A 14,118-nucleotide genomic window follows, 5' to 3' on the forward strand; every position below is an offset into this window, starting at 1 on the left:
CTAAATGCCTCTGGAAAACAGGGTCGATTGAAGTACCGATCTTGTAGTTGAAGCGACATACGCAGATGTTAGGAGCACCTAACAATGGAATATAACGAAAATGCAAGACGAAAAAAAGAAATTGTTGACAAATATTTGTATTGTTGCAGTCATGACAAATACTTGTATTGTTGCAATCATACTTACTGCAGTAGTAACTTCAGGAAGTATGATTGTGGCATCATACCATTCAAAAATTCTAAAATGTTAGAACTCCAGACATTATCATATCAAGGTATCGTTGTAAGGGGAGGCATAACGACCAACGACCAGGTGTTAAAGGTTTTTTTTAGATAGAGCTAGAAATGTTGTACACATATGCTTATATGCATGGTTAAGGGGATAATAAGACCCATTTGTCCACAACCCCCCCCCTGAACTTGCCCCTGACTCAAGATATCATACCCATCATGAAAAACGTGTCATGAACTCTAATCAAACTACTAGTAGTGGGAGTGTGGGAAGCGCCTCTGGTGGAAGCTGTGGATGACCGATCAAATTTACTCTATAGAAGGTCAGAAAAGCTGCAAGCCCATTGTTAAAATATTCACAGCTCACCATTGTGTGTAATTGTATGCTGTGTGTAAAGGTCACAAACCATCATTACATTTTAAAGTATAACTTTCATAAGTATAAAGTATCATACCAATCATGTTTTAATAAATATTTTAATACATAAAAGTTTCCCTATATACAAATACACCAAGAGGAAGTGAAACTTGTATACAAATGGAAGCAAAATGATATTCAATGTACATTACTTAATATACTCACCACATACATTGCTTATAGAATACATAGAACTTTCTCTGTTATGTCCATTTAACATTATTAAGAAAGTCATTAAGAGAAATGTTATCTGTTGATTTGCATGCTAAACAGGAAAAAGGTTAACAATATCTGGACATAGTGCTACATCCCTGGGAAGAAGACCTTCACTATCAAGAATGTTTGGAGTTGCACCATTATGAAGTAATGTCTCCACAATATCTTCATATCCACAGGACGAAGCTAAATAACAGACACTTTTATGATAAACCTGACATATCTTATACATATTTTAAAAAAATACTTTTTTAAAAAATTATTAAAAATTTAAAAAAAAAATAAGTAATTTCACAAATCCTTTTCATTCTTAAATGTTTATAAAGGAAAGTGGAGGAATATTGTTGAGGATGGACATAAAAAAGGCATCTGGGGTGGATAAAATCAATCCAATTATATTAAAGGAGGTCCCTATGGATTGGAGAAGTATGAATATATCCCCAATTCATTATTATTGATAGCCATATGGTGCAAGGAAGCCTGAGGCTTATGCTGCACCAGCCAAAAAAAAAAAAAAAAAATCCCAAGCTACCCTGAGAGAGAGAGAGAGAGAGAGAGAGAGAGAGAAAGAAAGAAATAGAAGGGAATCACCAAGAAAGAGAAGAATGATGATATCCAGCTCAGGACCCTGGGTGGTTTGGTTTGGTTGGTTGGTTTGGTTTAAATGGAAGTTTATTGGCACAAGGGCAACTAAGGCCAAATTGTGCCTGTCACAGTAATTGTCACATAAGTTCAAATAAATGAATTTGTTTTAAAAAACTAAATAAATCGGATAGATTTGCGTCATCACTGAGAATATGGTTCATCTCTAATGAATTGTTTTGGGTTAAAACCGATTTAAAATTTGTTAATTGGGCAGCATGATTGTAAGGACACTCGAGGAGAATGTGTTTCACTGTAAGTAGGGCGGAACAATGGCGACAGTGAGGAGGTTCATCCCCTGTCAACAAATGGAGGTGGGTGAGATAGGTATGCCCAATGCCTGTCCTTGAAAGGACAACCTCTTCTCGTCTGTTTAATCGTGAACTAGATTTCCAGTATTGTGGCTTTTTCTTGATTTGGAAAAGTTTATTGTGGGTCTGTTGCTGCCATACTGATGTCCATTGGTCAATACATAACTGTTTTATGATAAGTTTACAGTCCATATAAGGAATCGAGGCAAGTGAACATACGGGGTTGACTGGATTTTTTGCTGCTTGATCTGCTTTCTCATTTCCCTGGATTCCAGCATGCCCAGGAATCCAGCAGAACCTTACCTCTGTGTTATATTTTGCGAGATTAATTAGCTGAGCTCTGATTTCTTTCAGAATAGGATGAGTGTTTGGACCTTTATGTTGTAAAGACGTTACTGCACTCAAGGAATCAGTATAGATTATAATTTCTTCATTAGACCTGTTGTTGACGTGTTTGATAGCCATTTTTATTGCATGGAGTTCAGCGGTGTAAATACTGCGGCACCTACATCTGTATCAGATTTCGATCCATCAATATATATTTGAAGACAGTGAGTGTTTGCTGATGCATGAGTTGAATGTAGCTGCTGCATATTTTGATTGTCCAACGCCTGTTTTCCCCACTTTTGAAAGTATTCATCGATTAAAGGTGTGAAATTGGACCATGGAGGCTCAATTTCTCCCCAGGTGGATACTGTCTAGTGGGACACTCCAATTCTGTACAACGTCTTTCAATCTGATTCCAGCAGGTTTATTTTCATTTGGTTTATTTCTTGGAAAGACGGAGTAAACATGTAAGGCCAGATGGGATGTGAGGGCATACTCCAAAGTTTGGCAGCGTACGTAAGCAGCAGCATCTGTCTCCGAAAAGATAATGGAGGTTCATGTGCATCAATATAAAGACTCTGGATTGGCGACGTTCAGAAGGCACCTAGAGCTATTCTAAGTGCATTATGTTGAATGGTATTTAGGGGCTGTAATGCTGATTTTCTAGCCGAGTCATATACGGTTGCACCATAGTCTAGTCTGAATGGAATTATAGTTTTATACAGGTGAAGAAGGGAGAGTCGGTAAGCTCCCCATGACATCGCAGAAAGCACTCTAAGAATATTCATTTTCTTCAAACAAATAGTTCGTACATGCTGTATGTGTTTCAGGAAGTTTAATTTCTTATCTAATATTAAACCTAAAAATCTAATATTGTCATTAACTGGAATAGCATGATTTCCCAGGTGCAATTCAGGATCAGGGACCCTGGGTGTGCCAAGCCCATAATCACCAGATGTGAGCCCCTTGGGGTTAAAAAGGGAGATTAAAAAGTGATATGAGTAATTACAGAACTGTTATCTTAACATCTGTTCCAGAGAAAATAATGGAAGCACTCGTTAAAGAAGTAATGCAGGACCATTTGGCTAGACATGCAATATACTGCAATCACAGAATGGATTTGTCAAGAGGCAGTCTGGTCTAACCAATCTGATAGGTTACTAGGAAGCAGTGACCAAAGAAATGGATGCAAAAAATAATTTTGACATCATATACTTGGATTTCAGGAAAACCTTTGATACTGTTGCACATAAAAAAACTTCTGAAGCAATGTGGCATTAAAGGCACTTTACTGCTATGGATAAAGGGATGGTTATGTGAAAGAAGACAGAGAGCAGCTATCACAATGGGCACTGGTCTTCATGGAGTAATGTTATTAGTGGAGTTCTCCAGGGTTCAGTGCTGGGTCCATTGTTGTTTTCAATATTTAGCATTAGTAGAGGCATATGATGCAAGAAAGCAAGCTTATGCAGCATCAGCCAAAAGAAAAAAAAAAAAAAAAAAAACCCTTCCACTTCACCCCTCTGTTCATTCGAAATACCTGTCCAGCTGAGCCTTAAATTTATTTAGGCTATGAACTTCCACAACAAGGGATGGAAGTCTGTTCCACCAACTAACTACCCGCTGGCTAAAGGCAAATTTCCACACATCTATCCTACATCTGTCTTTCCTCAATTTGAATTTATTCCCTCTTAGGTGATTATTCTGAGAAAAAGGCAGTATCCCATCAGCATTGGGCATGCACAAACCCTTGAAGGCTTTGTACACCTCTATCAGATCACCTCGCCGGTGCCTAGTCTCCAGACACTGTAATTTGCAAAACTTAAGCCTTTCTTCATAAGAGCAACCCTTCGTTCCGTTCACTAATCTTGTTGCCCTTCGCTGTACTCGTTCCAGCAGTTCTACATCCATTCTTGAAATGAGGCCTCCAGACCTGTATACAGTACTCAAGATGTGGCCTGACCATTGCCTTATACAAGGGAATAATCACCTCCCTATCCCTGCTAGAAAAATTCCTGTATATCATTGATAAGACACCATGAGCTACTCTTGCAGCCCGTCTGCATTGCTCAGAGAACTTCATATCTGCCTGCACAATTACCCCAGGTCCTTTTCATTCTCTACCACTGTCAGTGTAGTACCGCAGAGTTGATACGTTGCTCTGGGATTGCTGTTTCCCATATGTAGTACTTTACATTTGTCAATGTTAAACTTCATTTGCCACATCTCAGCCCATTTGCTCAACCTTTCCAGATCCTGTTGCAGCAGCGTACTGTCATTAGCGTCCTTAACAACCCTGTCAACCTTTGTATCGTCTGCAAACTTGGATAAGCTTGATATACCATCATCAATATTATTTATAAATACAGAAAACAACAATGGACCCAACAATGAACCCTGAGGGACACCACTAATAACATTAGTCCACGATGAGCAGTGTCCATTAATTACCACTCTCTGTCTTCTGCCACTCAACCATCCCTTTATCCATAGCAACAATTTGCCACTGATGCCACACTGCTCCAATTTGTGTAGCAGTCTTCCATGTGCAACAGTATTAAAGCCTTTCTAAGATCCAAATATATAATATCAAAGTTATTCCCTGCATCCAATTCTTTTGTGACTACATCATAGTATCCAATCAAATTGGTCAGGCAAGACCTTTCCTTAATAAAACCATTCTGTGTCTGAGCTATAACTGAATTCTTGTCAAGATGATCCTGCAGTGCTTCTTTAACCAGTGCTTCCATTAATTTTCCTGGAACAGAAGTTAAACTCACAGGTCTATAATTACTTGTGTCAGCCTTTGATCCTCCTTTGTGAATTGGGTTACTTTTGCTCAACTCCAGTCTGTGGGTACCTCCTCTGAGTCCAAGGAAGCTCTCGTAATTATGGCTAACGGATTGCTTACTTTTTTTGATGCCTCCTTTAATATTACTGGATAGATCCCATCCACCCCAGGTGCCTTTCTTGTATTTATCTTCAACAATTTCTCCTCCACTTTACTCTCAATTATTACAAGATCATCTAGCTCACTGCCAGTGTTTACTTCATCTATGGCATTCCCCTTCCTGAATAACTCCTCATGTGTGAATGTAGATGCAAAATATTGATTTAGTTTTTTAGCTACTTGAGCAGGATCATGAACAGTTGAACCATCGATATCAAGTGGACCAATCTGATTCATCCCCTTCCTTCTAGAGTTTACATAAGTAAAGAACTCCTTGCTGTTTTTCTTTGCATCCCTTGCCAAAGATTTCTCGTAATCTGCCTTCGCCTGCCTAACCTCCTTTGTAACTTGGTTACAGATCAACTTATACAGATCATAGGCTTCTGTGTCACATGTTAATTTATATGTATCCCATGCATTTTTCTTCTCTGCCATATGTCTCATTAGTTCATCTGACATCCATTTAGGGCTGAACTTTGATCAATATTTCTTAGTTGGTATGTAAAGCCTAGTAGCTTCCAAGATAAGTTCTTTGAATACTTCCCATTTTGAGTTTGCTGTTGGTAACATCATCAGTTGGTCCCACTGTATAGAATTTAAATACTGTCTCAGACCATTGTAGTCGCCTTTACGAAAGCAATAACCCTTCCCTTTAACCCTGATGGTAGTTACCTCCTTGAGTAAATCCCACTTCAGCACAGTGTGATCACTGCCACCTAGTGGTTCCTTTATCTGCAGATTCTTAATGCATGAAGGATAACTACTGATAATCAAATCAAGAGTATTGCTCCCTCTAGTTGCCTCCCAAACATGCTGATTTAGAAAACAATCATCCAATAAATCCACAAAAGCCTTGCTAGTGTGTGAGTGACCAACCCACAAATTCCAGTCAATATCTGGGAAATTAAAATTCCCCATTATAAGACTCTGATTTACTGGCCCACTCTATTTCCATGTACAGTTACTTATTATACTCATCAGAGTCATTAGGCCTATAGCACACTCCTACTCTCAATTTTGATCTCCCAATGCTTATGCACACCAAACTGACTCGACACTGCACTGTCCAGCGATGTTGACTGGCTTCACTTCCTTGGATTTTATGTGTTTCTTAACTAATAGCATAACCCCTCCTCCCTTCCTATCCTGTCTATCCTTTCTGTAGACGTTATACTCCCCAAATTCCAGTTCTGCATTACTTATATCTGTATGACACCACGTCTCTGATATCCCAACAATATCCGCCTTTGATGCTTTGAGCAATACCTCAAATTCGTCAAATTTATTTACCAAACTCCTAGCATTGGTGTACAGGCAAGTATACATGTACCTGTTCTTTTTCTTAGCTACCCTAACACAACCCATGTGTTTACTTGTACCCCAATGACTCCCAACAGTCTCTGAAATATCCTGCATCTTATTTTCCAAGCTGCTGCTCATTCCAATAGAAGCAGTGCAAGAATCACTTTCACCTCTGCCAGTGGCTACTGTTAATCTATTAGTCCTTGTATCCCCCCAATCTAGCAGTTTTTCGACCCACCTAACACTGCCTCGATAGCATCAGCGAACATTCTTGCACCCTTTCAATTTAAGTGTATCCCATCCCTGTAGAAGCAGTCTCTCCTGTTAACAAGTACAGACCAGGCTGAAAAAAATTCTACCCCTTAAGCCTTGCACAATCTTGACAGGGCTCTCATCATATACTCCCTCCTATCGTGTCTGGGCAGAATGATACTGATGAAGGTACATTAGGCTGAATGTTTAAGTCTGCAGATGATACAAAGGTTGACAGGATGGTTAACAATAGTCATCAGGGTGAGATACTGCAACAAGATCTACGATAATTGGGTCGATGGGCTGAGGAATGTTAAAGTTTAACATTGACAAATGCAAGGTACTGCACATGGGTAGCAGTAACCCGCAGAGTAACTTATCAACTGTGAGGTACTACACTCAGGGTAGTGGAGAATGAGAAAGACCTGGGGGTAATTGTGCGGTCAGACATGAAATTCTCTGAGTAGTGTGGACATGCTACCAGGACAGCACATGGGGTTTTGTCAATAATATATAGAAACTTTGCTAGCAGGGATAAGAAGGTGATTATCCCTTTGTGTAAGGCAATGGTTAGGCAGCACTTTAGGATGGATGTAGTTCTGCTGGAATGGGTGCAGAGAAGGGGAAGCAGATCAGTGAAGGGAACAAGAGTGCTCTATGCTAGAAAGGCTTTCCTTCTGCAAATTACAGTATCTCGAGACCAGGCACCTGTGGGGAGATCTGATTGAGGTGTTTAAATTAATTGCTGAGATTACAAACAAGGGGACATAAATTCACGTTGCAGAGGGATGGCTGCATGATAGATATGTGTGGAAATTTTCCTTCAACCAGTGGGTGGGCTATTGTTGGAACAGGCTTCCATCTGTTGTTGTGGAAGTGGATGGATTCAATAAATTCAAGGAAGAACTAGACAAATTCTTGGAGGGTATGGATGGCTGAACTGTTTTTTTTTTTTTTTTTTTTTCAGTTGATGCCATATAAGTTTGCTTTCTTGCATCATTTGCCATTACTACTACTAACTCTGTAAACAGTACATTTCTGAAAGAGCAAAACCTCAAAAAAAAGTTAGCAACTATCTTTTTTTCTACATGACCACCATTCAGAAAGACACATCAATGGATGCACTTATGAAGGCCATTTTTGTAGGAACTTCTGAGAATGTTCCCAAAATTTTGACTCATTCTCAGAAATCTTGTTAACAGGAAAATGCTTGTCAAGCACACAGGATGTGGAATGAAAAGAGAAAGAAAACTGAAAGGGAGACAGTATTATGTGGCAGATTTTCAGCCATTTTACTTGCCACCCATATAGAAGCAGCATGCATTTGGTTGGTATTCCTCTCTCTCTATTTATCATTGACAGCTACATACAAATGAGACTGGCTGGAATAATGTCTAGGTGATGGCAGTGAATATGTCCTAGCGATTTCCTTATCATTCCATTCCAGGTAAACTGACAGCATCATCCTTCTGGCCTCCTTTGAAGAGCAACAGAATGTTTCCATTCCATTGTTCCATGATTTAAAATAATATGTAAATGGTAAAATGATAAATCAGTCTCATTCCAGCACTTTTGACCACCAAAAATGACTGGAATGAGACTTTGATTTATCATTTTATTCACTTTCAATGGTGAAAAGTGAATGAAATGAGACTACTTTGAATGCTCTGAACAATTGCAACTTCTGAAATGGTAAGAGGAGGCAATTGATACACAGGCAGAAACCTTATGTATGTGCAAGTGGTTTTAATGTTTTCTACAGAACCAGTACTCAGGTGGATTCATAAACTAATTTTGGAATTGATATACTGCAGTCTGTCAATTAGTTCATTCACAACCAGTTCTTTCACATTTTTCATATTCTACTCCATGACAGCAAAATTGGTTGCAGATATTTTGTGACCTGTGATCCAATTTTATAAAATAAGGCGGGATGCATGTTCAGGTTGCAGAAATTGCTGGGGACTTTGAAATTTCTGCAACCTGAACATGCATCCTTATTTGAACTGCTCTGTGAAAACATTACAACTGTTATGTAACCTTCCCTGTATACTGCACATATGTCAAAAAGTTAAAGTTTCGACGTTAAAAACGTTTTTAACAGCGTTATTTGGAAAAAAAGCGTTACATTACCTAGAAATCGTCACAAAACCTGATGTGCATGCATTGTACTTGTTGCATGCAGTGATGCCAAAAGTACAACACAAGCACCTAAGAAAACTCAATTGTATGCAACAAGTGCAGTAACACAACAAGTTGCAGTGTCACAACTTGAGCATTGACGCACTACGTTATACTGTTATATCGGCATAATGATTAATACGAGAGTGACTGTGCCAAAATCTACAGCCCAGCATTCAAAGGAATATCGTGAAAGAAAGAAAGGGAAGTTAGACAGAAATGCGAATCCAGATGAAATTCAACAAGAGTGTTTTGTTATGCCTGGGAGTTCTCAAACTGTACCCAAAAAAACTCGAGCTGAAATAATGAAGGAATATCATGAACGGAAGAAAAGGAAATTAGAAATTCAAACTATTCTGAATAATAATCAAATTCAACCACAAAGTTCTATTATGCCTGATACTTATCAGGAATCTAAAACTCCAGCAGAACGAATGAAGGAATATCGTGCACGAAAAAAAGCGAAATTAGAAATGGCTAATAATTAGATTCCTAATTACATCCCTATAGTGTCTACATGAGCTGACAATGAGTTTGAAAAACTAGTGTTTTTCAAACATTGTCAGCTCAAAAACCCATTTGGATTTAGTTGTAATGTTTGTGATCATTTATGGTTTTAATTAGATTTAAAGCCATTTCCAACAACTTCATACGAATTACTTCAAAATGAATTTCATTTACAAGAAGTGAGTACTTTCATGTACTCACTTCTTGTAATAATTCATTAAAATGTCATAATTCAATGTCATAATTCATTAAAAGAGGGAAGGATACCAACTACAGCATGTCAAATGGATTTATATATCCAACATATCCTACTCATTTGCCTCCATTGGATGTTGTAACTGAGCGTTTGATATCACCACAATTACCCTTTATGCAAATTTGTCGTCGTTTACATTATGAACATGGACAATATGGGATCATTGGACAAGTAATAAATGTACCAGTTAACGTAAATACGATGGTTCATCAATTACCAGAGAATTAGATGACGATTATGCCATTAATGTACATTTAAAACGAAGACTCATACATAAATCATCATATCTGCAAGGATGTTTGCAGAAGAAAATAGTGAAAATATGGTTACGGTATTTGATAAATTCACCTTTGTATAAATTCTATGGCATAAAAGTGAGTGATGATTTCTTGGGGACAAATGATGATAGTGAACAGGAACATTCAGATGAAATTTTGGAACCTGTCAACAATGATGATGAACTATTGTTAATTCAACAACAAACATTATTATGGACTGAAGATAAATATTTATGTATAGCACCAGGTCAGAATCATCTCCAAGTTTCATATTTGATATACATGCAAAAGAACTTTCTTTTCCAGCTATATATTTGGGGCATGCACGAAAATTTAAAAATGGATTGAAAATTACTCCCTTTATCATGGCATTGAGTGAAATTTGTAGATCTGATCATTGTGGAGTAACTCCCCAACATATGCTATATATGGCAATGAAAATTATGCAAATGCGTACTGCAGAAAATTTGCAAATTGCATTTAAATTAGTAGGAATAACAGCTAACATTACTCGTTCTATATTGGAATCAAAGAATTTATAAACAAGTCATTAGATTCTAACTTGGCATTTCTAAAATTGATTCCCAATTAAGCATGTTATTGGAGTCAACATAAATGAGATGTTTGCCATGATTCGTCAATTAGGAAAACCTACAATGTTCTTAATGTTGAGTGCATGTGAACCAACGTGGCCCATATTACTACGTATGTTATACAAATTCAGATATAAACGAGAAATTACAACTAATGAAGTTATGGATCTACCTTACATGGAAAGAGCTACATTAATAAATGAAGACCCCCCCCCTAATGTGTGCCATATACTTTAATAAAATTGTTTAGAGTGTACTGAAAATTTTAAAATCGAATTTTAAAAATGCATTGAATTTCAACATCGAGGAGGTCTACATGCACATATATTATTATGGATGAACAATGCACCCTCTGCACCATTAGAAGAAAAAGAAAGTGGGATGGAAGAAGCAATCCAAATGATAGATGCATTATGTTCTAGAGAGAAAACTTCAGATTATTCAAATTTACAGCAACATAAACATACTTTTACCTGCTATTAAAATAATAACACAAACTGACGCGAATGTTGATTTGAAGCACCTTTTTGGCCGGTATCGCAAACTCGTATATTGATATCGATGGCCATAGATGAAAATCGAAAATTAGCTTATCGCAAAAAATATCATAAAATGCACGACTCATTAGAATTGGATAATCATGTTAATTTCGAAGAATTCCTTAAATCAAATCAATGCCAATCAGAAGAAGAATATCCAAATATTTCGAGGGCTGGTATCAAACGACCACGTGTATTTCTTAAACGCAAGATAGAAGAGAAATTCATGAATAATTATAATCCTTGGATTTTAGGAGTGCTCAAGTCTAAATAGGATTTACAATTTATCATAGAAGAATATTTGTGTGCAGCATATGTAGTTGAATATGTGAATAAGCAATCTTCAAAGGAAAATTATATAGCTACAAAAAGAATATCCTGATATGGATATAACTGATCTAACACGAGCATTAAGTGTAGATGTACTGAGTTCTGTGGAGATGAGTTCACAAGAGGCAGCTTGGTATTTATTATGATACCCAATGTCCGTGTCTTCAAGAGCAATTGAATACGTGCCAACAATATGGCCCCACGAGCATCAGAAATTACGTAAATCGAAAGCTGAATTGGATGAACAACAAGTTGATAGTGAGTCCTTGGATATATGGAAAGATAGTATTTTTGTTAAATATGAAAAACGGAACAAAACATTAAAAGATATAACTCTTGCACAATTTACTGCTCATTATCGAAAAGGAAATGGGGGTGGGTGAAAAGACAATTTCCTAAAATAATTCGGTATTGGAATTATAATACAACATGTTTGCATGAACATATACGCAAAATGGTAACTTTACACATAATTTTAGTTTCATAATTAGTTCCCACAATAAAGACGTTTTTAACGGCTGCCGCTGTGACATTATTGGTGACACTATTAGTCTCAGAGTAGAGCAGCAGCAACTCATTATGTATTTGGTACATAATTACATAATTCATTATTATTATTTAATTTTTAAGGAGGTAAAACAGCTAGTTTAAGGAAGAAGAGAGGATAGTTCTGTACTCCACTTTGACAATAGTCACATTTCCCTTCTGCCAGAGACTCTGTAACAAAATGAAAAGCAATGTTGTAGGCAACTTCATGCAAATAATCGTACAGCATAGTATTCAGAGAAAAAAATTATATTAAAGCAAGTGGGTAGTTCCTGGGATTAGGATACATCTACAAAATGTCTGCAATCCAATTTTAGACTTGTATACTCTAGACAAGAAAATAAGTTCAAATTTACTAAATTAAATTGGGGTGGGGGACTTGTTTAGACAGTTATTCTTTCTACTTGATGATGAATTTTTACTGAACAACCCTTGTTTTTATTGATAATACTTTTTATATTATAGCATATAACTAGTCTTGAATTTTTGCACATTGTAATTTTCAGGAAATATACACGGAGGAAAATTGTGCCAGGGAACAAAAATGGAAAGAATGAAAGAAGAAGAAAAGTTAGTTCTCTGAGTATGGAGTTGAACAACGGCTTCATATTTTTATAACCCCTGTGGCAACCACATGGGTTCTGAAAAGTTTAAAGAAAGTGGCAAAATTATAAATGGTAATTTATAAAGATAATACTCAAGTATTAGTTAGAAAAGATTCAGCAGTAACAAACACCTATGATAGAGAGAGGAATGTGTGAGAAATAATGATTAACAAGAGAGCTCCTCTTTGGACAAAGTAAAATAAAGTAATCTTAAAGAGATTTTGTTGGGTCCTCCCAATGTAAATAACAGATGCTCAGAAGAAAAACAATGAAATACTAGCATTGAAATAAAACCCATATTATTTTTTTACATGCGGAGAAAAATTCGAATTTAAAAATTGTTATTGTCTTTTCAACAGATTATTTAAGAACTGGTGTTTATAGTATTTGCCCTTTTTATAGCAAAAAATATCTACCATATTATTCATCTTTGGCAGTTATCTTTTGCTTTGAAGAAGGGGTGCTCTTAAAAGGTTAAGTTCTGTAAATTGCAGCATCTAGAGACTAGGCACCTGCTAGGTGATCTGATTGAGGTGTTTAAGGCTTTGAATGGATTGACCAAGCTCAATGCTGATGGTATTCCTCCTCTTGTTCTCAATACCTGTGCTTACTCCTGTTCTGTCACCTTTTTTTTTTTCACTTTGTTATTCCATAGGTGTTTTCCCGATCTGTTTCGAAATTTGCTCATATCCAGCCAGTTCCTAAAAAGGGTAACAAATCCCTTCCATCCAATTATCATCTGATTGCAATTACTTCTACTCTTTCCAAAGTATGGAGAAATCAATTAACTGCCAACTCTTAAACTGTCTGGAAATCTTTCATCTGATCAACGAACACCAGTATGGATTTCATCAGTGTCGATCCACTGATGATATTCTGTCTTATGTTACTCATCTATGGACAAATTTAATGGAAAAGCTTGGTGAAACTCAAGCAGTTGCTCTTGACACTTCAAAGGTTTTGATCATGTTTGGCATAAAAGTCTTCTAAATAAGCTTTCATCTTATGACTTGCCAACTGGTTTTTTTTTGTAATTGGGTATCCAGTTTTCTCTCTGACCATTCAGTGCAGGTGATAGTAATCACTCTCCATCTTCTAACTTCTTCACAGATGCAGTTGTTCCCTAAGGTTCAGTTTTTTTCCCCATTCTTTTCCACTTGTATATTAATGACCTTCTTCCACTGACCGGAAATCTAATCCACAGTTTTGCTGATGATAGCACATTGCATTCCACCTTCAAGTTTGAGAAACCTTGCCCTGCACAAAACAGCTTCAACTTCTTGAATATCCACTAACAATTTCTTAAATGCTGCTCTCCAGTGGGGCAAAGATAACTGAGTTGATTTCATTCCTTCTAAAACTCAGTCTGGTCTTATATCTCGCAAAAAAGAATTCTTCTGCTCCTATGCTTATCTTTGACATTCAGATTTCTAGACAAGATCACATATCCATTAGGATTTACTCTGACTTCTAATCTTGCTTTGCATAAGCATATCACAAATATTGCTTCCTCTGCATCTAAAAAACTAGGTTTTTCTCTTTTGCTCTCTGCATTACTTTTCTTCCAAAGAGCTGTTCACTCAGTACAAATCACAAATCTGCCCTACCACGGAATATTCTCACATCTGGGGCTGT

The 14,118-nt window shown here is 37.0% G+C and overlaps 1 protein-coding gene across 1 annotated transcript in view; it reads right to left on the minus strand.

Annotated features, from left to right (window-relative positions):
* Positions 1–874: 874 nt before the first annotated feature.
* Positions 875–14,118, minus strand: part of LOC150089546 (acyl-CoA-binding domain-containing protein 6-like) — a 231,478-nt gene continuing 218,234 nt past the window's right edge. The window contains exon 8 of the mRNA XM_090368663.1: positions 875–1,050. Within this exon, the coding sequence (XP_090224789.1) occupies positions 914–1,050 (137 nt within the window). The 3' untranslated portion in view covers positions 875–913. The remainder of the gene's footprint in view (positions 1,051–14,118) is intronic.

This window comes from Mastigoproctus giganteus, chromosome 2, assembly GCF_048544385.1.
Source record: "Mastigoproctus giganteus isolate SK-2022 chromosome 2, ASM4854438v1, whole genome shotgun sequence".
NCBI lineage: Eukaryota > Metazoa > Arthropoda > Arachnida > Uropygi > Thelyphonidae > Mastigoproctus > Mastigoproctus giganteus.